Here is a 24349-nt window from a genome sequence, read left to right on the forward strand (position 1 = left end):
CAGGTAGTGTTGCAATGAGACGAGGCAGAATCCTTTGGGATGAGACAGTTTTTTGTCCCGTCTCGTGTCTCGAAAATACAAACTCGGTTTTTGAATTTAGAAAACACACACACACACAGCAAACGTAACGGTTTCGATGTTCTAAGATTATCTTCCTCGGACCATACATTAAGATGTTAAAACATTGAAACCGGTACGGTTGCTGTGTGTGTGTTTTTAAAAAATAAAGTTAAGTGTGATAGCTTTGTCAGCTTGTTTCTATTAAATTATTTCCTTATGTTTAATTTTTCGGCTGCTTCTAGTGCACACTACATGATTTTCTACGATAATTTAAGTGGGACATTTATAGTTGAAATATAACTTTTGGTTCAATTGCATTTTATTGTCAATAGTCCAGATGGTTTAAACCTAATTTAATTGGGAGTGAGGAAATAAAGTTTCTTCACATACTTGTGAACTCGAACCTGTGCCCTGGATGGCTTTTGTATGTGTCCCTACTCTTACTTTTTACTTTTTACATGTCCTGCACACTAAAAGAAATAGTGATCCAACACGATGCGGTGACCCAGCGTGATACCATCTTTAGTCAAATCAACAGAAAACATGGTGTTGATTTCGGTAGTGGGAGAAAAACAATTAGCTACAGTGGGATTTGAACATGGATTACTCAGTTAGAAGTCGAGCGTCTTACCTACTTGGAAAGAACACTTGATTGAAACAGTATAGAGATAAAAGAAAAAAAATGTTGCTTAACACTAAACACAATGTTACTCTCACGACTTATACCATGATTTAATTACTTTTTCATTGGTCAACTAAGAAGCACAATTCATCTTACCTTTCACCACACCCTTCATAGTTTTTTTTTTTTTTTTTTTTTTTTTTTAACTCAAACTACATGACCCACCGACGCGACGGCCTAAACATTGTTTTCCATCGCGGTTTTGTTATTGTCTCTGGAGCCTGTCATGACATCGCTCTAGCGTCGAATCATAACAGTAAATACAGTCGTAATTGTAATTAGCCATGTTCTATTTTCTTACTTCCTCTGTCAAAAACATATTTATATTATCATATCTAATATAATAAATGTGTTAGGACTTAGGAACAATTAGTGAACATTAGGAAGGTCACGTCGCCTTTTAAACCTGTCTTACGACCGTCTTTACTATTACGTGCTATTACTAACTCCAGTACCGTAGTAGATCTGCCTATCTGATTTGACTCGCGGTTTTAGACGGAAAGGTAGGTTGTACGGAATAACATTTTTAAAAAAAGTCTTAATGAGTCGGCATTGAAATCTTGAACACGGTTATTTCAATTCAGTTCGCGATTTTACTTCGTGATAGCTTTTATTTTTTTAGTTTTTCGGCAACCTAAACCTGCCGTCTGAAGCACTTACCCTTCCTTCCCCCTACATTCTAGTGCATGCAAAAACATATATATATATATATAAAGATTATTTGCGGAATCACACAGTAATGCTTTTGCACCTCGGAAATACCTCTACAGGAGGCCAAGTTCAAAGTTTTAAATGGCAACAAGGGTTGAATTTGTTCCCATTCAAACAAGTTCTAAATTTTGAACAACTTTAAGAGGAAGCACTTTTTGATAGCTTATACCGTTCGGCACTTTCAAGATCTACTTGGAAGTCGAAATTATCGTGGTTTAGAGGGTTTTCGGAACTTTTCGTGTGCTGTAACTCAAAGGGAACGATAAATAAAGGTTCTAAACTAAAGTGAATTATTAAATGAGATATGCGGAATGAAGCTATAAAATTTTTGAAAATGGGCATCCCGAAAATACCGTAAAAAAATTTTAAGTAGAAAAATGTTTGATTTCGCTTTCTTCGAAACAAACACAAAATTTTGAACAACTTTCAGACAAAACATCGTTTCAAGAAAATGGTAGGATACGAGTCAACTCCGAGAAATCACACACACTTGATTAGCGATAGCCAACTCCGGAATTTTTACTTTCCGGAATCCGGAAAGTAAAATCGGTAAAAATCCATATTTCGAAAAAATCAGGATTTTTTTCGCATTTCGGACTTTTCTAAATTCCGGATTTTTTCTGAATTTCGGAACTTTCCCGACATTGGATTTTTTTCGAAATCCGGAAAGTAAAATTTCCGATTCCGGAAAACAAATTTTCTGGAATACGGATTCCGGAAAAATTTGGCCGTCCCTATACATACGATGTTTGTCCACCACTTATGGCACTAACCGAAATCGAACCGACTACCGCACGCACCAGAGGTATTCAAGGCAAAGCTAACAGGACATTTCTTGTGTGTTCTGGGTAATAACTTTGTTGTATTTTTATCAGCATGGTGCAGTCTGCTACATTTTACTTTCGTTTCCATGATATGCTGCAACATTTTACGAGACAAGAGGCGACAAACGAGACGAGACGGGATACAACCCTTCGAGGCGAGTACATTTTTTGAGAGGAGATATGCTTTGCACGAGACAAGACGAGACAGCTTGAAATCTCGTCTCATGGTAACACTATAACCAGGTCTTAGACCTAAATGGCACTCACCAGGTTATGGCTTATGCTGATAATGTCAATTTGATACGAGATATTGTGAGGACAAGTGAAAGAAATGCAGAGGTTTTATTAAACGCCTGCAGAAACATGGACTTAGAAATAAATACAGAAAAAAAAACTGTATACATGAAAATGCACCGTGATCGCAAAACTCCAAGTAATGGATACGTTAAAATATCAAACAATACTATTGACATCGACGAAACTCTTCGCGAATTCTGTCAAAAAGTTGAAGCTTGAAAAATATAAAACGACCATTATGCCTCTTATGCTGTATGGCTGCGAAACTTGGCCACTTACTTTGAGGGAAGAACGCAGACTGAAAGTATTCGAGAACAAAATTCTGTGGCGAATATTCGGACCCAAGAGGGATGACAATGGCGAATGGCGGAAACTTCATAACGATTAACGTAATTTATACCATATACCTAACATTGTTAGAGTCATTGAGGCTAGGAAGTTCAGGTTGGCAGGTCTTGTAGCGAGAATGGAATAAAGTATAACTGCTGTCAAGATATTGACATTTTCGATCCTAAGCCCGAGTCAGACTCGGGTTGTATGTTTATTCCAAAACGCCGGTGCTCAAGTCTAACTAGTTTTTACGTAACAGTCTCTATGCACCTTATTATGGGTTGCAGTCGGTTGTTGAACGTATTAAATACTTACTGAGACTTATGGCCGTGGGCACCAACGAAGTTCAACTGTTGAACGAGTGTCATAACCAAGTTCGGTGAAAATGTCTGTTTCACCAAAAGCGTTCAAGGTTAAGTCTCGGTCAACTTGGCTTGAGCTTGAATGGCCGAATTTGGGAGTTTAAATTTCGTTCATCCAAGTCAGTCTATTTACACTCAATAATGTCTGTATTTTTCTACTCGTATTCGAAAAAAAAATTGTTCGTGGTTTCATTATTTTTTCCATCACAATTACGAACACTAAAATTAGACTACTCACAACTCTATGCACACGATCTCGGAAGTCGAAAAGACAGGCACGCGATATGCTTCCTTCATTTGTTACTTTGTTAAACGAAGATAGAAATACTATTCACGTGACATCCATCGAAGTATAAACGAACTTTTAGGCCTACAGGTTGATTGTTGTGATCAACTTTCTGGGTGTGATTGCAGGACGTTCGGTAAAATAGTGGAATATTTTGTACCGAAAACTATTTCATTTTGACAAAAGTTCCTTGTTTGAAGCAAGTGAAATAAATGTAGAAGAAATATCAAAAAAATTACAAGAGTACAGTTTAGATTCCGGCTCGTAAGGTGAAATTGATTATTTAGATTTGGACCCTGATTTCGAAATTTAGAAAGTAGGTAAGCACATGTTAACATCCTTATAAAATATTTGCCCGGCGGGAGCTGATGTGGTTCGGATTCCACGTGAACCAGTAGGCCCCGACTCATATAGCCTCGCTGCTGAAAGGGACGTTAAACTCAAAATCAATCAACTCAAAATATTTGTACGAGGCGCATTCAGAAAGTAACATTTTCACGCGTCCCATAGCTAGGAAGCCGAGGTCGACCGCGTGTATGTGAGAGAGTAATAGCCTAGCATGGCTCATTCTCCAGCGGAATTTCCCTAGTGCTCTCAGTAGCGCCGTGGTAGTGGTTGAAGATGGACGTCCTATTCCATCTCCCGCTGCGTGTGAACTGCGAGCAGTGATAAAGTTTATAAATGCACAGAGTATAGAGCCGATTGAAATCTATCGTCAGCTGTGCCAGGTCTATGGACCTAACGTCATGAGCAAGCATGTGGTGCGTTGCTGGTGTAGACAATTTGCTGCAGGACGTCAAAATGTGCATGATGAGGAGGGCAGCGGGAGACTAACCGTCATCACAGACGATCTTGTACACTTTGTTCGGCGAAGCATCATGCAGAATCGTCGCTTCACAATAACGGAACTCAGGGGTCAGTTCCCGCATATTTTCCGCTCCTTATTGTACACCATTGTCACTACTTGCACTTCACACGCAGCGGGAGCGTTAGTTTTCTCTTGTATTTCTTTTCGATTGTTCAAAAAGCACATATTTCAAAGTGCAGTGTATTAAACTACCCCTTCTTACATCACCAAATTATATATACGTAACAAAACCTAAAATTAAAAAAAAAAAATGTTTGCAATGGTTTTAGTGCATCTTTCATTATTTAGCAATGCGCTATAATTTCTAAAAAAAGGCCCAAATGCCCCAGGATACTGGAATAAACCAGGTCAGATTAGGCCAGGATCGAAAGTGTTATCTTTAAAGCCAATCGGGAAGAGACCATTAGGAAGACCTAAGCGCATGTGGAAGTACAATATTAAGATGAATCTCACAGAAATAGGAGTACAAGTAGAAACTGGGTGCAATTAGTTAAGGACAGAACTCAATGGAGAGCTTTTGTAAATGTGGCTTTGAATCTCCGCGTTCCATAGGCCACAGAATTCATTAGTTAGTTAGTTAGTTATAAAGAAAAAAAAAGAGGCGTTACTCGACTCATCCTTACGGAAACTGTTACCTTCTTAAAGAACTTCACATCCATGTTTATAGAATTGAGAAAGCAAAGAAGCAAAATGTTTCATTTTTTTTCGCATGAGCGTAAATTCATTTGATGATTTGTTGTTGGTAAACTATACTGAAAGATAACTTTGCTTGAAGGATTCACAGTACTGTGGCAATTGATGGATCTGAAGTCAGAGTGCTTTATTATTATTATTATTATTATTATTATTATTATTATTATTATTATTATTATTATTATTATTATTATTATTATTATTATTATTATTATTAGGTTATTATTTAAAAATAAACGCTCTCCATCAATCCAAAAGTACTTATTTTAATAACTCATAGAACTCTTGCAGATTTTGCAAAAGTCTTACACGCAAGACCAAGACCAGGAATTCCGATGCAAGACCAAAACCAAGACCAAGGGGTGCAAGACCAAGACCAACACCAAGACCAAACCTGCAAGACCAAGACCAAGACGAAAACTCTTGCGCAAGAGTCTTGCACAAGTACCGCTACTACTTGATATTTTTATAGAGTGTAAAAGGAAAGGAAGAAAATAATTACGTCTTTTACTTGAATTTCGTGGCTTCAGTAAAAATGCCGCTGGAGTGAATTTGTTCCCAGTAGTTTATGCAATCTGTGTGAGTTGATCTACCCCTGTAGCATATATCTACAGTAGGCCTATGTCCTTTACTGAATCGGTTGTTCGTTTTTCCTGTATTTATTACTCGTTTTCAAGCCACACAGGTGTCATCTTGCGCCATATGAGCTTTTTAGTGGACAAACACCGTGTGTGTTGGTTTTCTGGGGTTTTCCATTTCCTCCTGCTTTCTTCATTCCACCATTTCAGTCATTTTTCATCATCACCGCCTCCCTTAGCCTTAGTGCATAATGATGGGACGTTAAACTAGATATTTCATTCATTTCAAAGCATATTAATGGTGTTCTTCTTCCAAAACTAAAGAGAAATGTAGTATTGAACATCAGTAATGGGAGGGGGATGGGATTTAGATTTCTGGGCTTTAGGCATCTAAGGCCATTTAGCCCTTCACGATTTGAGGGATGACGTCCTTCGGCGAGCACACAATCTGGGGAAAGGGAAGGAAGAAAGGATTGGGGAAGGAAGCGGCCTGGGACCTATAAGTTAGGTACCACCCCGGCATTTGCCTGGTGGGAATGAGAAAAACCCAGGAAAACCTCATTCAAGGAGGCTGGCCTGAAAAAGCGTTTTACGCTTCTTCGACTGAGTGCCCGCACCGGGCATCGAACCCGGGACCGCTCACACCGGAGACAAGATCAGTAATTCCGTACACCATAGGTGCCAACTACATGGGTATGACATTGGCTCCAAGGCTCAAGCATTCATTGGAAATTGTTAATGTGTGCTCATAAAATTAATATCGAAATAACGTTTTCATGACGTTGACAAAAACTTAGTGCATGTGACCGCAAGCTTGATTTCATGGCGGATGCTTATATATACATTGAATAATTGTTTATCAATATAACTTTTAGCCTCCTTAGGTATACGGCTCAACGAGGATTGAGCGATATAACATTATGCCTATACAACAATAAATGATCCATATTCACAAGTGAGATTGATTTTGTACAGTTATTTCAAATAACTTCGAGTTTGATACTGTTATTTTCTATTTCTAATATAGGTCAAAAGCAGAGACAGCCTGTCATAAATGGCCAATGGGCCCGGTTCTCAAATCATTTTTGTATTATCATAAAAAAATGTATGTATCTGCTGTATGTATCTGTATTCTGCTAGTATTGTTACTATAATTTCCCTGTGAATCAAAAACAGTAGTTCTGACTCCTTCAAATCAGTTTTTTTATGTACTACTTATGCTTGTGAGTACACTATTCACGCGGTCAGTACAAAATAAAGGCCTGACCTGTTTCAGTGTGGACTTAGTATAATCTCGCATTGGCTCATGTGGCTGGCGAATAACGTGAAAACGCAGCTTGAACGTAGGTGCCATGGGCCAAGAATTGTAGGCCCCCATCACACAATTGCAACCGACAATTTCCGAACGAAAAGCTTTGAAGCTTGCTTGTTGCCAAAATTCGTTTTCTCTGTAGAGGTTGTTGATGTTGATTCCGCACTTTCAGTTGTTTTGTCCCTTGACCTTGCTCTATACTTCTGCTGTAAGGATCCAAAATCAACAGCTTGTCCACCCCTCAGTTTCATCTTCTTAGTGTCTTTTGTGCTATATTTCCCCTTGCGTTTTCATGTGGTTGTGCGAAAATAAATAAAGTACGCGTGGTAGAAAGTATTACGAGCGTTTCCAATAGATGAACCCTCAGAACTTTTCCACAGTTGTATCCTGTTCCTATCCGATGCTGAAAAAAAAAAAAAAAGAAAAAAAGAAAAGAAAAGCTCAAATTTGAACTACCGGTCACATAGAGTAATGGTATTCTTTGCGCAATAGTCGTATTCGGTTGTCACTCAAATTATTCTAAAATATAAAGAGGATTTATTATAATAATTATTATTTTAATTTTTCCTCTCTCTTTTTTGGCCAATATTAATAAACATATAACCATAATTATCATTATCATAGCTATTCTGCCATTATTGGTAGGCCACTTGCTGGAACTAAGAAGCTTCGATGTACGGTGATCCTCAGCTGGTCTCTTCGTCTTGACGCATCAATTTTCTGTTTTAATACTTTCCTTCAACTACACTATCCTTCCTTCCCTCCCTCTCTTTCCTTCCATTATACCCTCTAGCACGTCCCTCATAATACATTTTCTCCTCAGCCAATATCCCAACCAGTTCCTCATCCCCCTCTTAACAATATCTATTTTTTTTCTCCTATTGCTACTATTTCTAACATCTCTCATTCGTTTTCCGTTCAACCCAGTTAATCTTCTTTTTTCTCCATGCCCATGTTTCTGCCCCATACAGTACATGTTGGAATCAATAAAACAAAATCTTAATATTTAACTGGAAGTTTGTTTAATACAAAGGTTAGCTAATCGTGGTTGAAAAGACAAAAATCTGACGCCTTTATAGTGAAAAATAATTTTGCAATTCATAGTATTTCAATAAGCTGTGCTGTCTTGATTTTCTTTCATGTGTCTCAGGGGTAACTTTTCTAGTTTGAGAACCAGTGGAGTGTTGGATCTGTTAAAAATCATAAAAAGATTATGAAACGTTGTGATTCATCTTGTAAGTAGTGAAGCGTGGGTCAAGAGTACTACTGTATAGAGCAGTCTTAAGCGTGGATACCCATTGAAAAAGAAAATAAAGGTCATCGCCTACGTTGTACACTATCGTCATATTACACGAAGGTAAACTATGTTACATTTAGGAACATCCATTGTATATATTTCCGTTACTATTGGCTCATTGTAGACTTTATTATAACTTATATCCTGAGTAAAATTTACCTATAAAAAGCATAAGATTTCTAAAAAGCCAGACTTACAAGATTCTTGCAAGCAATACTAAGACCAAGACCAAGGATTCCAGTGCAAGACCAAGACCAAGACCACCCGGGTCTTGGTCTTGGTCTTGCATTTGCTCATCACTACATAGAACAATGATACTCCCTCGTGGCTATATGATTACTGTACAAACCTTTGGCGCGGGAGAGCAGGATTTGATTCCTGGTAGAAAATCAAGTCCTTAGGACCCTACGTTAGCTATAGATTCACGTCTCACATAGCCTCAGTGATGGATAAGGGTAAACTCCAGACCAATCAATTAACCAATCATACACAATGAAAAATATGACACTGAAGGGTGATTAAAACAAGCTTATTTGTCTGGAGTTTAACATAATGTTTACTGTCAAGACTTTCTGTGATGTGGTTTTACGTAGGATCCAAATCACATGAGCTCACGGCGGAAATCAACCCCGAGCGTCCCGCAGAAAAGACAAATGCTCAGAAGAAATGAAATGCTGTTTATAATTTAATAGTTTGGATTCAAAATTGAAATAGTACACTTTCCTGTAACATTTACGAGTTACTATAGTAATTCATCAGTACTTCTTCAATTTCCATTCTTAAAGTTTTCTGAAGCGTCATTGGTTGGAATTCCAAAACTGCCCCTTTGGGAGAGTGTACTCATATATTTAAGAAATATTGGATACTGGCTAAGTTTTGATATAATTTTCTTTAACTACACACACACACACACACACACAAAAAAAAAAAGATATTAGTCGTACATGAAAAAGAAAAGGGGCCGCGGTAGTTCAGTGGTAGAGCGTTCACTCTGCTGCATGGAGTTCCTGGTTCGATGCCAGTTTGAGCCAAGTGGATTTTATGGAGGACAAACACAATGTATGTGGGTTTTCTTGGGGCTATCCCGTCTTTCCCCACTTTTTTTTAATTCTCTCACATTTATTCTTGCAATCGACATGCATTTTAGCCTATCCGGCATAAGCATGGGACGTAAAACCAAATACTTCATTTTCATTTTTTAAGCAAGTCTTCTCCTTTACGATTTACCGCACTACCGTTCAATAACATTTAATGCAACTGTACAGAACTGATTCTTAATCTTACAATTAGTAACGAAATGCTGCTTTTTCTGTCAATAACATTACTTTTTATACCCTAATTGTTGAGTTGATTTTGAGTTTAACGTCCTTTTTAGCAGCGAGGTTATATGAGACAGGACCTACTGATTAACGTGGAATCCGAATCACATGATCTCCTGCCGGGAATCGAACACGGATCTCCCACGCCAAAGGTGCGTACGCTAACCGCTTAGCCACGGAGGAGCTCTATACCCTAATTATAAGAGTAATAGTTGACATAATACCTAAAATAATAAAGTCATTCAGTTAGTTTTCCTTTTCGTTACGGTATGGGAACGGTTACAAGTAACGAATATTTTAATGCAATTATATTACGTTAAAAAGTTCTGTCTTTAACATTATCATTGACATACAACCTATTAAGTTAGCATTCAAAAGTTATTGCAACTGTACGATAACCTCAATAACGAAATGCTCTTTTCACCTGCCAATAACGGTATTTTTAATAAGTACCGTAATTGTGAGAGTAACATTTGAAATGATACATATGACAATAACATTACTAAATTGGTTTCGTTTTTCGTTACGATATTGAAACCGTAACAAATAACGAATATAGTTGATGCAATTAAATACAATTTATATTGAGTTAAACATTTATGTCTTTAACGTAATCATTTTAATGAAACCTATTACGTTATCATGCATTAACTTTACTGCAGCAGTAACCCAGCCTTAATAACAAAATGCTCTCTTCGCCTGGCAATAACGTTATTTTTAATAAGTGCCGTAATTCTATCAGTAACAGCTAAAACGGTATTTAACGCAGTAACGTTATTCATTTAGTCTCAGTTTTCGTTATCATATAGGTATGGTAACAAATAACGAATTAATAATAACGCACATTATGTTAAGTTAGCAAGACCTGTTCGTCACTCACATCGCCTGCCGAATATATTTAAACAAAGTGCAACTCGACTTTGAGTTATCATATTTGCTTAAACCAAGGAATTTGGTAAATGGTTTCAGCTATCTAATTTATCACTCAATGCATTGAGATGAAGTGTTAACTCTTTTCATAATTTATGTGGTTATGCTTATGAAGAAATGGAAACTTGTAGTTATTGACATTAACAACGTAAATTGTACATATATATACGATCGTTACATTTTTCATTGAAACCTGATAAAAACAAAACTAAACATAGCAAAATACGTACAACGACATAACTTCTCTCGAACATCCGCCCACACATGACGTTGATCTGCTGTTAGAACTCCCACTGCAGGAGGGGGAGGGAAGGCTGGAGATTCTTCAAAAATCTCTAAAAGTTGATATGCAATCTCTTCCTCTGATAAACAGTTGTTGTCAACTTTAACTGGCAACACATAAAACTGAAAGAACAAATATTAAAAATTAAAACCAGTGATCATAAATAAGCAGGAAAATATTAGGAAGTGTGAATTATTATAAAACATTTGTAAGCATATTTTCCTCAATTCTTCAGTAAACATTGCACAATAACTTTAAAAGTAATGTTATACTAACGAATTAAGGAAACAACTGATTTACATCCTACAAACTCATCTACAGGTGTCAATTCAATATTATACATTGAGTGAAGAAGCGCATGACTTGATCGAGACTCGAACTCGTTACTTTTGGCATATCATACAGATGGGTTAACTACTAGCCTACCCATTCTGCTCTTTGAGCTACCATACACTCTCTCATTCGTTCTTTCATTCAGACCACATATCTTGTATTATCTGTTACAAATGAAAATGCATGTTTTTCGCGGGACAATATCTTTTACCTTTCGAAACAATTGAAGATATAAGAAAATCAGTTCACTTAATAATGTAATTGACCATATTAAAACTTTTAAAGCAGTGAGTCTTTGTAAAATAACAAAACATATTACGTTTGCAAATGTAATTTAAACATTCCATATAGTGTAACAAGTAGGGAAAACAGAACAACTACTATACGGTAAGTTCCACACAACCGAAGTATAAAGGTAACTTACATGTTTAAAGTTTATAGCGAAATCAATACATAAAAATATGGCGCAGCTAGTAATTAGGTGATTTAGGTTCGAATATCGTCAAATACGCTTTTTTGTCAAAGAAATAGTTATTTAATGTAGTGCTAGTGTTTCAGATATTGTTTTATTCTGTTAGGTTTTTGTTATTTTACTTCAAGGTAATGATATAAAGGTACACATGAGGATAGTGCGCAGCTAGCAGTTTCCTTGCTACAATCAGCTGATTTACGCTCGAATATTCGTCAATTACACTTTATTTTCACTTTTCGTCAAAGGAACAGTTATTTAACGTAGTGCTAGTGTTTCAGACCTGGTTTTATTCAGTTAAATTTTCCTTACTTTATTCTAAGGTAACGATGTAAGGCTGCAAGTAGTGTTTTAGAACAAGGTAAGGGATTCTAGGTTATTTTTCATTAATAAAATACAGAAATAAGCTACATTCAAAATTAAATATACACGTAATTCAAAGGAAAGTAGCAAGTATCTACGAACTTACTCAACCAGAATTTGTGTCTCTGATCATGAGTCTGCCTGTTTCATCATAATTCTCGTAAAACGTACTCGATTTCAATGAATTGTGGTAGATGCCTTCCTCCAACTTTTGAAAATAACCTTGCCGTTTGATGTTCAAGAATCTATCAAATATTAGGGATTAGGAAGAGGAAAGATCCCCCATGCTGGAAGTTTTCACACACAGAAAATCATTTTAGCTATTGTCTTGATTTTTTTGTAATTATTCTCAAACGGGGCGACTAAATGTCCTGCTTTAAGCGGAAATGAAAATAATATCCTGTAAGTGTAGTTTAAGATGTAAATGATGAGAGCAATTTTACAATCTCTCGTTACAGTGGCTGAGTATACAGTTATTTCTTGTAATAATACTCATAATATTCATTAGGAATATTTAGATCACATAGCTCTCCTCGTAGAGGTAATGGCTAGCTGATGCACCTTTGGTATAAAATTTCAGGTGGAAGTAATAACAGGTTGTTCATTTTCCGGTGGAAGAGCCTTTGGAAATTTAACTGTACTCGACGTTTGTGCATTTGTGTCCCTGTTCTTAAAAAAGACGTTAATGGAAAAGAGTAAATAGTGGTACATAGGAATATTAAGTTGTTGAGAAACGTAAGGTCAGTTAATGTTTAGAAAAACAAGTCTAGCGATTAGTGCATATATGTTTGGAGCACGTGGTACCGGATTCGATTCCCAGAAAACAACACAAAAGGTTAATTTTACAATCATGCACTTCCATTAATCATCACTCTCATCTAGCCTAAAGGGCAAAATTTTGGTACATTAAACTAAAACGTTTCATTTGATTTTAGTCCATGCCTGGAACTTTTAAGTGTTCTTAAGTGTTCGAAACTTTTTAATGTGTTACTTTTGTATTTTGTAATGTAAAGCATTGCTTGCGCCCAATGCAATCTGAGAATCAGAGATTAACCGGCTCTCCTTCCCGATTCTCATGACTCCCATTTTTGCAAGTTAAAATTCTGATCACTTTAACACTACAGTACTCACATGAAATTATTGAAACATGAGTGCTCGCGCGGATTACGACTGTAGTCCATTTGATATATATATCTTAGTGGTTATTCAATTGGTATTTTTTACATTATTTTTGTGGGTTCTCACAAGCAATAAAGAACATATTTCAGTGCAAACATTTTGTTTTTTAATGCACAAAAAGATTAGAAGCCAAAACTTTAGAATGCGTATGCATTTTTCTATATTTTTGTAAATGTTCGTTTATTTTCTTGCTATTTGATTAAAAATTGAAATAAAAGAGGAAATTTGCATTTAAAGTGTTAAAAACTGTTATAGAAAATAAAAAAGAAGTTGTTAAATTGTTTGCAAGCTTAACGTTTACACTTGAAAACAAGGTCAAAAGTAGGCAAAATTTTGGATGTTTCAGTGATAAGAGTCAGTGCAAAGAGTGTGTTTGTAGTCAGAGCAGATCCACTTACTGCACCTGAAACATCTTTTTCGGGTACTCTTGTTTCTTCATCTTCCACAAAGAGGTTTGATAAGTTTCATAGCCACCGATTGCAGGAAGTCTCTACGGTTGATCATAGCATCATTGTTATTTGCTTTGAAAACAATGAGAGCGTTTACTTCAGCAAAGTTTAACACATGGAAGAAGAGAGTGAGTGGCCATCTTTGCGAATTCCTGGCTGTATCACACTGGCGACACAATTTGTACAATATGTCAACTCCAAATTTAGAGTTGTTGTGTGGAGTAATAACTATGCAGTGTAGGTATGATGTTATGAGGCTGTGTTCGCGTATTTCTTGGGTGCACTGGGCCAATATACCATCTGGTAATTCTGCCCTTTCCACAAATTCTCCGTGAAACCTGTCCTCCTGGATAACACCGTTCCTTTTTTCATCTTCTATTTCTTCCAAATCGTCACTAGCACTTTTTTCAGAGTCACTACTCGACAACAGCGTCCTCTATTTCATCTTAGTGTTCTATACTGAAACACTTTCGTCCTCACTTTCAGTTTCTGTTAGCCACTGTCGTATCTGTTCTTACTCTGACATTTTAAACTAACATATATATCACATATATTTGAGCGAATAATGGGAAATAATACATTCAAAACAAGAACAGTTAAAACATTAACCAGAAAACAAACTGTCACGTCAGTACTCTCACGGATTACAATAGTAGTCCATGCGAAAATAACAATCCGTATAACATCACTGCGTTGACTTTGGGTGCTATCACTCGACTAATGGTGTTCTAGAAATGGGGGAGGAAGGTAGACGACCGCTCAACGTCACAAGTGTTGCCAACCCTCAGATACCAGAAAACTAAAACCCACTGGACTACAATAGTAATCCGCGCGAGCAGTGTAGTGTTAAAAGAGCCACCAATTTTAAGCATGTTTGTGACACCAATTAAACCACAGATGAAACCCTCCACTAAAAATAAATGAATGGGAGGGCATATATAAAGACCACGGTAAGATTTTTTATTGATTTTATTTCTTGAATTATGTTTCATTATTGTTGGTGCTGTTTGTTTTATATTCATAAAGAAACAAATTATTGTTCACATACAAAAATATGATTATATATTTCCCTTTATTGACAAAAATGAGAAGCGTGGATTATCTTAAATCTACAACCAGTTGTTCAGTAGAGTGAGTTAGCAAAGGAACGTTACCTCAGACGTCCTTAAAAATGACTGTCTTATATGTTTTTAACTTTGAAGTGATGACACTGTTTTAAACACAAGTTTACCAATCAAATACTGTTTTGCGTGTAAAAACATAAAGAGAAAAGAAAAGAAAAAATAGTATATTACCTCTTAATATTAGAACTTTGAGTATGTTGAAAAAAGAAACCATGTCCACTGTTTCATCAGAATATGATTAATAAACTAGTGCTCTCACCAAGTGGAAAGACAGTACGCATCCTGGAACTTCAAATTGTATACGGGAATACTCATTTGAGATTGAAATGTAACATTTTATGGTATTAATTCCATCAGAATATTGATTCCTAGTGCAGCTCATTTGGTTCAGAATGGCAAGTTAAGGTGTAGGTCCATGTCTCATACAGCCTCGGTGCTAAACGAGATGCCAAACACCCAATCAACCAATCTATCAATCTTAGAGCTCGTAAGTTTCAGAGTAGAAGATCGGTGTGTGATCCGTGAAGGGTCGCATTAATCTAAAACCACACATGGAGCGGTTTCCTCGTAAACCAAAATAATTAGTCACAAATGAAGGTATAAAAGTTGAACTCTTCCTGAAGCATTAAGATCCATAATTAAACTTTGGATGTTTAGCTTCAAAAATTGTGCTTGTAGGTTTCTAATATGAGCTCAAAAGACCCTCAAATATATCCTAAAAATAATAAACTAGAATACACGATTCCAATTCTTCGAACGGGAAGAGTAAGTTTATGAAACTATTATTTGCGAAATATTTAAACCTATTTCTCTAATAGGATACCACTTCAATCAAAGTGAAATGATAAAGTCCAATTGAATCCGACTGGTAACTATGTTCACACAGTTAAAACATTTCCTTGCTTTAACCAGTTTTAAATACTAACTAACTAGCAAATTAAGATATTGTAGCAGTTGCCCTCTTTCTCTGCTAGAGGCGTAAATTTCGAAAACGGTGTAGCACACTTATTTTCAAAGAGGAGATTTCGTGTCGAATTTTCTATCTATGATTGCGAAATTTTTGATATACCTCATCTTTTGGCGTCCATTTGTAACTGTACCAAACTTTTGCTTAATATTTTTTCACTTAAACGCAAACACTGCGTTAGTGCATTATGTGACGTTCATCTGAATTCGTACACTTTGTGTGGTGTATGCCTCCCGTTGATTGTGTTGCCACCTGGTGGTACTGAAAGAAAGAGAGTAGAAGAAGAGGAAGAAGAAAGTAGAGAAGTTTGAGACGCAAAAGTTGGTTTTTGGTGTAAGTGTGTGTGTACGAACGATGACCTGACAAAATTCTAAAACGAAGTTGAGTCGTGACCCCAACGTACTTTTGAAAATATATAAATAATGATATACTTTAAAAGAGGCATCAATATCCACAAAAGCATATAAATGATCAACAAAAATCGTACTGCTAATATAAGTGTTGTAGTGAATATTACGTAAGCTTTTAGTAAACTAAAGCTGTCCCACAAAGTGTTTTATAACTAAAAAGGGGTGTGATCAAGAATATAAGTGAAACAAAGGACTTGTCAAGGTGTACCTGAAGGTAATGGACGTCTGATTATGGACTGACACAAAAATTTCTGAATAAGTCATTCTCTTCAATAGAAATCGCAACATAATGCGGTCTATATGTTCTCCCTGGAAGTCAGTTTAGTAAATTCTTTGAACTGGAAGAAAGGACAATTTCTACGAGAAGATTCGTCGGATTCATCGTGCATTGACTTAGAAATGTGATCACAAACTGAAGCGTGCCATCATGGACTAGACTGTTCTTGTGAGTAATTTTAAAGCATATCTACGAACTTGCTACGTAATTGGGGCAATGAAATGTAAAAAAAACTTACTATGTTACAGGTACGTTCATCTATTTATAATAAACGGCACTGAAACATTTAGTTCTGTTTGTTCTCTCTTTTTTCAGATTGCATGACGAGGTGAGAACGTGGTTGTTAAATTACTTGTGATCAATTTATGAAAGTAGGTGATGCTCTCATCTATTTTCTATGACACGCCTTAGGTTTCCTCTCAGGTGATTCCGTCCGAATCTGGACCATTACGGTAAGGTGTATCGTGCATTCCTTGAACGATTGTCGCGGGGATGAACTTTCTGAACCTACAAGTAATATAGTGCAAAGCTATATTATTTGGGGGCAAAGAATGAAGAGTTCTCTGCGGTAGCCGATTAAGGATGGTGCGTACCGGGCAGCGCAAAGCTGTACCGTAATAGAATGGCTAAGCCCTTCACAGGGACAAATCAATTAATAATAATTCTCGTTATTATTAACTGATTTGTAACGGATGTAGCATCTGGGAGAGGACCTAGGTGTTGTAATATTTGACAGGTTTCATTTCTCATGATATGCTATATGTGCTAACTTGAAAGTATTATTGATGGTTATTGTGTTTGTGTATTTGTAACGTGTAGTCATGGCAAAAAGCGAGAACGAAGATGTAGTCGAACCTGTGCTAGAGTGTCCAATAGTTAAGAATTTAGAAATTCATAAGAAACAGCTGACGCAGGAATGGATGGATAGTTTGTTAGAAAACAGCAAAGCATTTGAACATGTGGAAAAGTATACTATCAATAATGATTTGAACGTAGAGCAAATGAAACAAGCACGTCTGAACGAACCTTCTGAAGTAAATTTTTTGTATCATTTCTATGGGGAACTAATTCATAAATTGGATGAGGAAATACAGAAATCACACAATAATGTAAAAGTAAATCAGGATATTTGTAATTTAAGTAAAACTACTTGTAGTATCCAAAGTCACTTTCCTTCTGTTAATGAAATTAGAACAAAAGTTCTTGAAATTGAAAATGTAACTAATGTTCAAAAACAGCAATTATATGATTTGTTATTGAAACATAGATTGGTCCTTAGCGATTTGCCAGGTAAATGTAATAAATTTAAATACGGAATTGAAGTTGAAACAGACCAACCGATTGTAAAACGCCAGTACCCGTTACCCTTTAAGTATAAAGAAAATATTGAACAACAAATAGCTGAATGGCTAGAATGTGGCGTGGTGGAAGAATGTGTCTCCGTGCATTGTCATCCTTTGTTATGTGTAGCCAAGAAAAATACTAGTAAACTTCGTACTGTTGTAGATTTAACTCAATTGAACAAATTTGTGAAATTAAAGCAGTTAAAAGTCAATAAGATCGATGATCTTCTCATCAAATTCCAGGGAATTCAATTCGTATCTTGTCTAGATTTTGTAGGAAGTTATTTGCAAGTATGTTTAAGTGAAGAAAGTAAACAATACAGAGCTTTTTGTTGGAATGGTAAAATGTATCAATATACTCGAGTTTCGTTTGGTTATATAAATGGAGGAGCTGCTTTTATGTTGTGTTTGCAAACTGTCCTTGGTGCAGGTTTGTATGAAAAGGTAGTCTCGTATATTGATGATGTATCAGTAATTTCTATGACTTTTGAAGAACAGTTACAATTTTTGGATCAAATATTTCAGAAAGTTTACGAGGCTGGCATGACTTTAAATCTACAAAAGTGTACTTTTTGTAACACGAAATTTAGCTTTTTAGGGTTTGACATTAGTCCGCAAGGTATTACAAAGAATCCCTCTTATATACAGTGTATCAAAGACCTTCCAAGACCTAGAAATTTGAAAGAATTACAAAGAGTTTTAGGTTTATTCCAGTGGTGTGCCAAATTTGTTGAAAATTTCGCTAAAAAATCTGAACCTTTATTTGGTTTACTTAAGAAAAATAAAAAGTGGATCTCGGATCAATCTTGTGAAGATAGTTTCAATCAATTGAAAAATGATTTAGACAAGAGGTGATGCTTGCATATCCTTTGTTAGATAACGATTTTTGTTTAATTACTGACTGCAGTTCAGTTGCTTTGGGAAATATTCTTTTTCAAGAAGTAGATGGTAAGAAACATATTTTAGGATTTTATAGTAGAACGTTAAAGCCTGCAGTGAAAAATTACACAGTGACGGAATGTGAATGTCTCTCAATTGTAGTCGCGCATAAACGTTGGTCTCAATTGTTGTATGGAAGACATGTAAAAATTTATACGGATCATAATTCGTTGGTATATTTACACAAAATGAGACAGTGGAATTCTAGGCTTGCTCGTCGGAGCTTACAAATTAAGGGATTTGACGTACAAATTGTGTATATTAAAGGCCGAGATAATCAAGCTAGCGATGCATTGTCACGTATCATTTTGTTTCCTCAGGTTGAAAAGCATGAAGTTAATAAGTACGAAGTGTTGCCTTCTTGTTTTAAACATTTGTCTGTTCAAGATTTAATCAGTAAACAAAGAGAACATCCAGAGTATGAAAATATCATGAAGTATTTAGAGAATTTCAATGATCCTTATTTTAAAGTTAAGAACCGTAATATTGGTGAATTTTACAAAATTGAAAATGGAATTTTGTTGAATCGCAGTTACCATTTTCCTAATCAATGGAAAATTTGTATTCCTCCTTCACTTGTGAACGATGTAATTCAAAATTATCATGAACAAGGGCATTTTGGTTTCGAAAAGGTTTTAGGTTTTATAAGTGATTGTTGTTATTGGAAATCTATGCGTAGGGATATCAGCAATTATTTGCGTGATTGTGTTGTCTGTAAACGTACGAAAGTTGAAACTTCGCCACCAGCTAGACCTTTACAAACTGTAGCTGTAAATAATGTAAGAGACGTGGTCTCAATTGATTTGTTAGGACCTTACCCACCTTCTCATACTGGAAATAAATTTGCATTGTCAATTTTAGATGTATTTAGTAGATATTACACAATGTTCCCAATCGGAAACGCAACGACTAAATGCGTTTTAAGGTGTCTAGAATATTATTATTTTGTAACCATGGGAATTCCTAAATCCATATTGGTGGATAATGGTGGATGTTTTGTATCGGCAAAATTCAAATCTAAAATGGAAGAGTATGGTATTAGAATTCACTATGTAACTCCTTACCATCCGAAGAGATCAATTGTAGAAAGAATCCATAGAGAGACAAATAGGTTGTTCAAATTACTGTGTAACGAAGAACATACTTCTTGGGAGAGGTACATACCTCAAATTGTCATTTTGTTGAATTATTCTGTGTGTATTAGTTTAGGTGTCAGCCCTGCTAGCCTTCATTTAAATGTAAAAGCAAATTACTCTGTGTTGAAGCATTTTGGCATTCTAACTAACGAATGCTATGATGAAAGTGAACCTGTGAATTGGGAAAATAAACTCATAATGGCTGACTACCGCAAAAGTGAAAAAGTTAGAGAAAGAAACGAGAAATATAATGCATCCCAAGAAAGAAAATATAAAATAAAAGAAAATGATTTGGTATTTCTGTTGCAATCACATTTGAGTTCAGCAGTAGACAAAAAGTTCGTAAGTTTTTCATGCTTTACAAAGGTCCCCTGTTTTGTAAAAGTAAAATTTCAGACAAAGTATTTGAGCTTGTAGATCCTTTAACCGGAGAATCTTGTGGTGTACTTTCTATTGATCGTATGAGAGTGCGGAGACCCACTCAGAAAACTAAGAACATCTGGTTAGAATTAGCTAAGAAGGATATTCATGAAAAAGAATTTGATTCTGTAAAAGAAAATAGTGAAAAATTGATTCTTGTGAACCTGAAACTTTAGTAAATGTGAATTCTTTAAATGTAACGAAAGTTAGTTTGTCTGTTTTCAACACGAGTGAAAATAATAAATTCAATGGTCAGTTGTTGTTGAAAGAGCGATTAAAATGTGACACATATTTGCTATATTTAAATGATAAGCTAGATTGTCGGTATCGTACTCTCATATTAGCTTTAAATCATTTGCTAAATCCTAAGCTAAACAGACGTGACGTGTAAAAAAAAAGTCAGGGATATGATTGTTTTCTAAATATTTAATATGTATGAAAATGTTGTTCATTAGTATTCATATGTAGAAAAACCATGAGTTAGAAACTCTCATTTATGTGAATTATCGTATTGTTTTGTTGATGTCTTGCGACAACTTATCGAAACTAATAGTAAGATCTTAAACTACCAATTGTATAAGGGGAGTTGTTTAGCATTCATGTACTATTACTAATGTAAACGATAATAAACTCTAATTTTATTAGAGTGAGAGTAAGTTTTTGTGTGTCAGTGGAATACTGTAACACGAGTATTGAATTATGAATGGCAACTCCTCCCCCTCATTTATCTTTAACCTTTGGGTTCATTTTTCTATGTTGTTTTATATTCCTACCTCACTAGAAGGTCTTGTTGCCATTCCAAAGGGGTCTGATGAAACTATGAATGAATAATGGGGAAGGGAGACTTATAAATTTAAGTGAATAGGCGCTAATTAGCGTAAAAGTGTGGCAGACTTACTTCTATCCGGCCTCACTCTTATTGTACCAGCACAAAAGAGTGGTAATAAATTTATTTCATGTAGTTATTATATTTAAATGATGTGTAATCCTTGTATTTGTGAATAACGATTTTGTTTTTCACAACTTCTTTGTCAGAATAGCGTAAGAAGTTTAACAATGTTTCGTCATTTATGCAATTTTAAGTATGTGTAGAATAAGTTTGTTTATTTCCTTTTCTGGAATATTAAAAATATGATTCTAATTAATGTCTAATAAGCGAAGTAATTCATACTGATTATTTGTTCATGTTTTATAGTTTTTGTATAATATCGTAAAATAAGTAATGTGAATATGTTATGCTTGAATAATGCCATAATTTCGTATGATGTTTGTCTTATTTTTAATAATAGGAGCGCATATAGCAATATTGTAATCCAAATATCAAAAGTATATTATGAGAATTATATGTATATCCATGTGAGTCATGCACGTATAATTGTTTAACTTAGCGATAGTGCCGAATGTAAAAAAAAAAAAAAAAAAAAGAGAGAGACTACATATAAAAGCCGTATAAACTTTTATGTATGCGTATAAATGCCCCACGCGTTCGTCGTTTTTCTACGTTAACATGAGACATTTTTATCTGATGAAGTGTCAGCCGACGAAAGTTCTTATAAAATTCCTAGTGAACTAATGTTCAGAGTGACATTGGAACATTGATGATTATTGAAGTGAAACTACAGTCAGGGTTCTTGAACCTTTACCATTATTCAATGGTGCATGTGCATTCCTTTCGACCGCCAATGTAACTGTACCAAAATTTTGCTTCATATATTTTTCGCTTAAACGCAAATTCTGCGTTAGTGCATTATGTGACGTTCATCTGAATTCGTACACTTTGTGTGGTGTATTCTTCCCGTTGATTGTGCTGCCACCTGGTGGTACTGAAAGAAAGAGAGTAGAAGCAGAGGAAGAAGAAAGTAGAGAATTTTGAGACGCAAAAGTTGGTTTTTGGTGTAAATGTGTGTGTACGAACGATGACTTGACAAAATTTTAAAACGAAGTTGAGTCTTGACCCCAACGTACTTTTGAAAATATATAAATAATGATATACTTTAAAAGAGACATCAATATCCATAAAAGCATATAAATGATCAACAAAAATCGTACTGCTAATATAAGTGTTGTAGTGAATATTATGTAAGCTTTTAGTAAATTAAAGCTGTCCCACAAAGTGTTTTATAACTAAAAAGGGGTGTGATCAAGAATATAAGTGAAACAAAGGACTTGTCAAGGTGTACCTGAAGGTAATGGACGTCTGATTATGGACTGACACAAAAATTTCTGAATAAGTCATTTTCTTCAATAGAAATCGCAACATAATGCGGTCTATATGTTCTCCCTGGAAGTCAGTTTAGTAAATTCTTTGAACTGGAAGAAAGGACAAATTCTACGAGAAGATTCGTCGGATTCATCGTGCATTGGCTTAGAAATGTGATCACAAACTGAAGCGTGCCATCATGGACTAGACTCTTCTTGTGAGTAATTTTAAAGCATATCTACGAACTTGCTACGTAATTGGGGCAATGAAATGTAAAAAAAACTTACTATGTTACAGGTACGTTCATCTATTTATAATAAACGGCACTGAAACATTTAGTTCTGTTTGTTCTCTCTTTTTTCAGATTGCATGACGAGGTGAGAACGTGGTTGTTAAATTACTTGTGATCAATTACTTGTGATTGGTCAGCTGCAATTAGAGCGCAAGGAAACAGTTTAGATACGTGCAAGAACTATCCGATCGGTTCACGTAGATAATCTATTAATCAGTTGTTTATGTCTTCAAGCCCTGTAAGAAGTGGTTTTCATTCGCGCATCAAATTCTGTTTCTCAATGACTTCTAATTCTAAACTTCAACCTGTTATTACTTCCACCTGAAATTTTATATTATCTGATCTTTTGAAGCCGATGGAGAATGTGCTCCCCGTCGTTTAAAATAAGGTTTTTATATATCTGGTTCAGCTCTCTAACATAACGGACTCGAGTGAGAATTTATTCTCGGCATATCTTTTAAATACTTCTTCCTCTTATGGTGTACATGGCAACGAATATAACATGATGGAAACACTAATGGAGCCAATTGCTAAATACAGTATGGTATAAAAAATTATTTTAAGTGGTTCATCTGTTTTGTTGTGATGACAGTAATACTTTATCCACACAATAAATGAATGAGAAACAACTAAAACGAAAAAAGTACTCAACTAGTAATCAAACCTTGAAAGTAAGAAAACTTACACTTGCCCATCAGAATCATTGAGCCAGTTAAAACCAAATAATCGTTATATACTATAAAAGTACGCTGGGAAATTATAAGTCTCAATTCAAATCAATTTACAGGAAAAATGGATGCAATTATGTGGTTAACTAAACAGCTTTTCCTGTTGGCTGTGACTTTATCGTGTGTTCTCCCCATTATATTACAGCTGTTAGTTGCCTTCGTACGGAGTTAAATAAACTGGAGACGTATCGGTGTGCTTGTGCCACTTTTTCCCTAAAAACTACCTACCATAGCTCGTCACCTTTCCTTGGTGGGTTGCATTGCAGGTCAATTTTCCTGTAGAGATCTAGCAACTCCTTTCCATAAATGTTCCATGAGATTCAGTTCGGATGATCTAGGGACCCAGTCGATACACGTCCTTTACAAGAAAAGGAAAGGTCTACTAAGAACATTTTAAAACTGTATATAATGCCCCTTACCCGCTTAAGATACGCTTTGCAATCGAAGTATAAAATATCAGATGAACCTAAGTGTTAAATAGGAACGTATTCAAATATTCATTTTCAAACATTTCTACTGCCATCTTATTTTGGCCATTTTCTGAACATAAAATGAGAAATTTAAATAGAATCGTTTACTCTTATCTTTAGAAGGGAACATTTCGAGGACACTGAGAAACGGGTTGTTATTATAATAGCCAATTTATATTCCGAGTTTCATTGCCGAAACTTAATGAGCTAGTAAGATACTCTATTTTTTACATAATTTTGTGCCTTTCTTCCTCACTAAGAACGTTCATTTAATAAGTAACATTGAGCTACCTTGTGGGTAAGCGATTAGTATATTGCCCTTTGACTAGTATATGAGCTATATCTCATATGGCTTCGCTGCTGCTGAAAGGGACCCTTAAATAAAAAAAAAATCAAAACTGACATTATCAAACACCGG

At 35.5% G+C, this 24349-nt stretch overlaps 1 protein-coding gene across 1 annotated transcript in view; it reads right to left on the bottom strand.

Annotated features, from left to right (window-relative positions):
- LOC145661049 (vesicular acetylcholine transporter-like) overlaps positions 1–24349 on the bottom strand; it is a 2637391-nt gene that overhangs the window by 1184064 nt on the left and 1428978 nt on the right. The window contains exon 6 of the mRNA XM_081726491.1: positions 10780–10954. Within this exon, the coding sequence (XP_081582617.1) occupies positions 10780–10954 (175 nt within the window). The remainder of the gene's footprint in view (positions 1–10779; positions 10955–24349) is intronic.

The sequence above is a fragment of the Thermobia domestica genome, chromosome 1 (assembly GCF_964235325.1).
Source record: "Thermobia domestica chromosome 1, izTheDome1.hap1.1, whole genome shotgun sequence".
NCBI classification, from domain to species: domain Eukaryota; kingdom Metazoa; phylum Arthropoda; class Insecta; order Zygentoma; family Lepismatidae; genus Thermobia; species Thermobia domestica.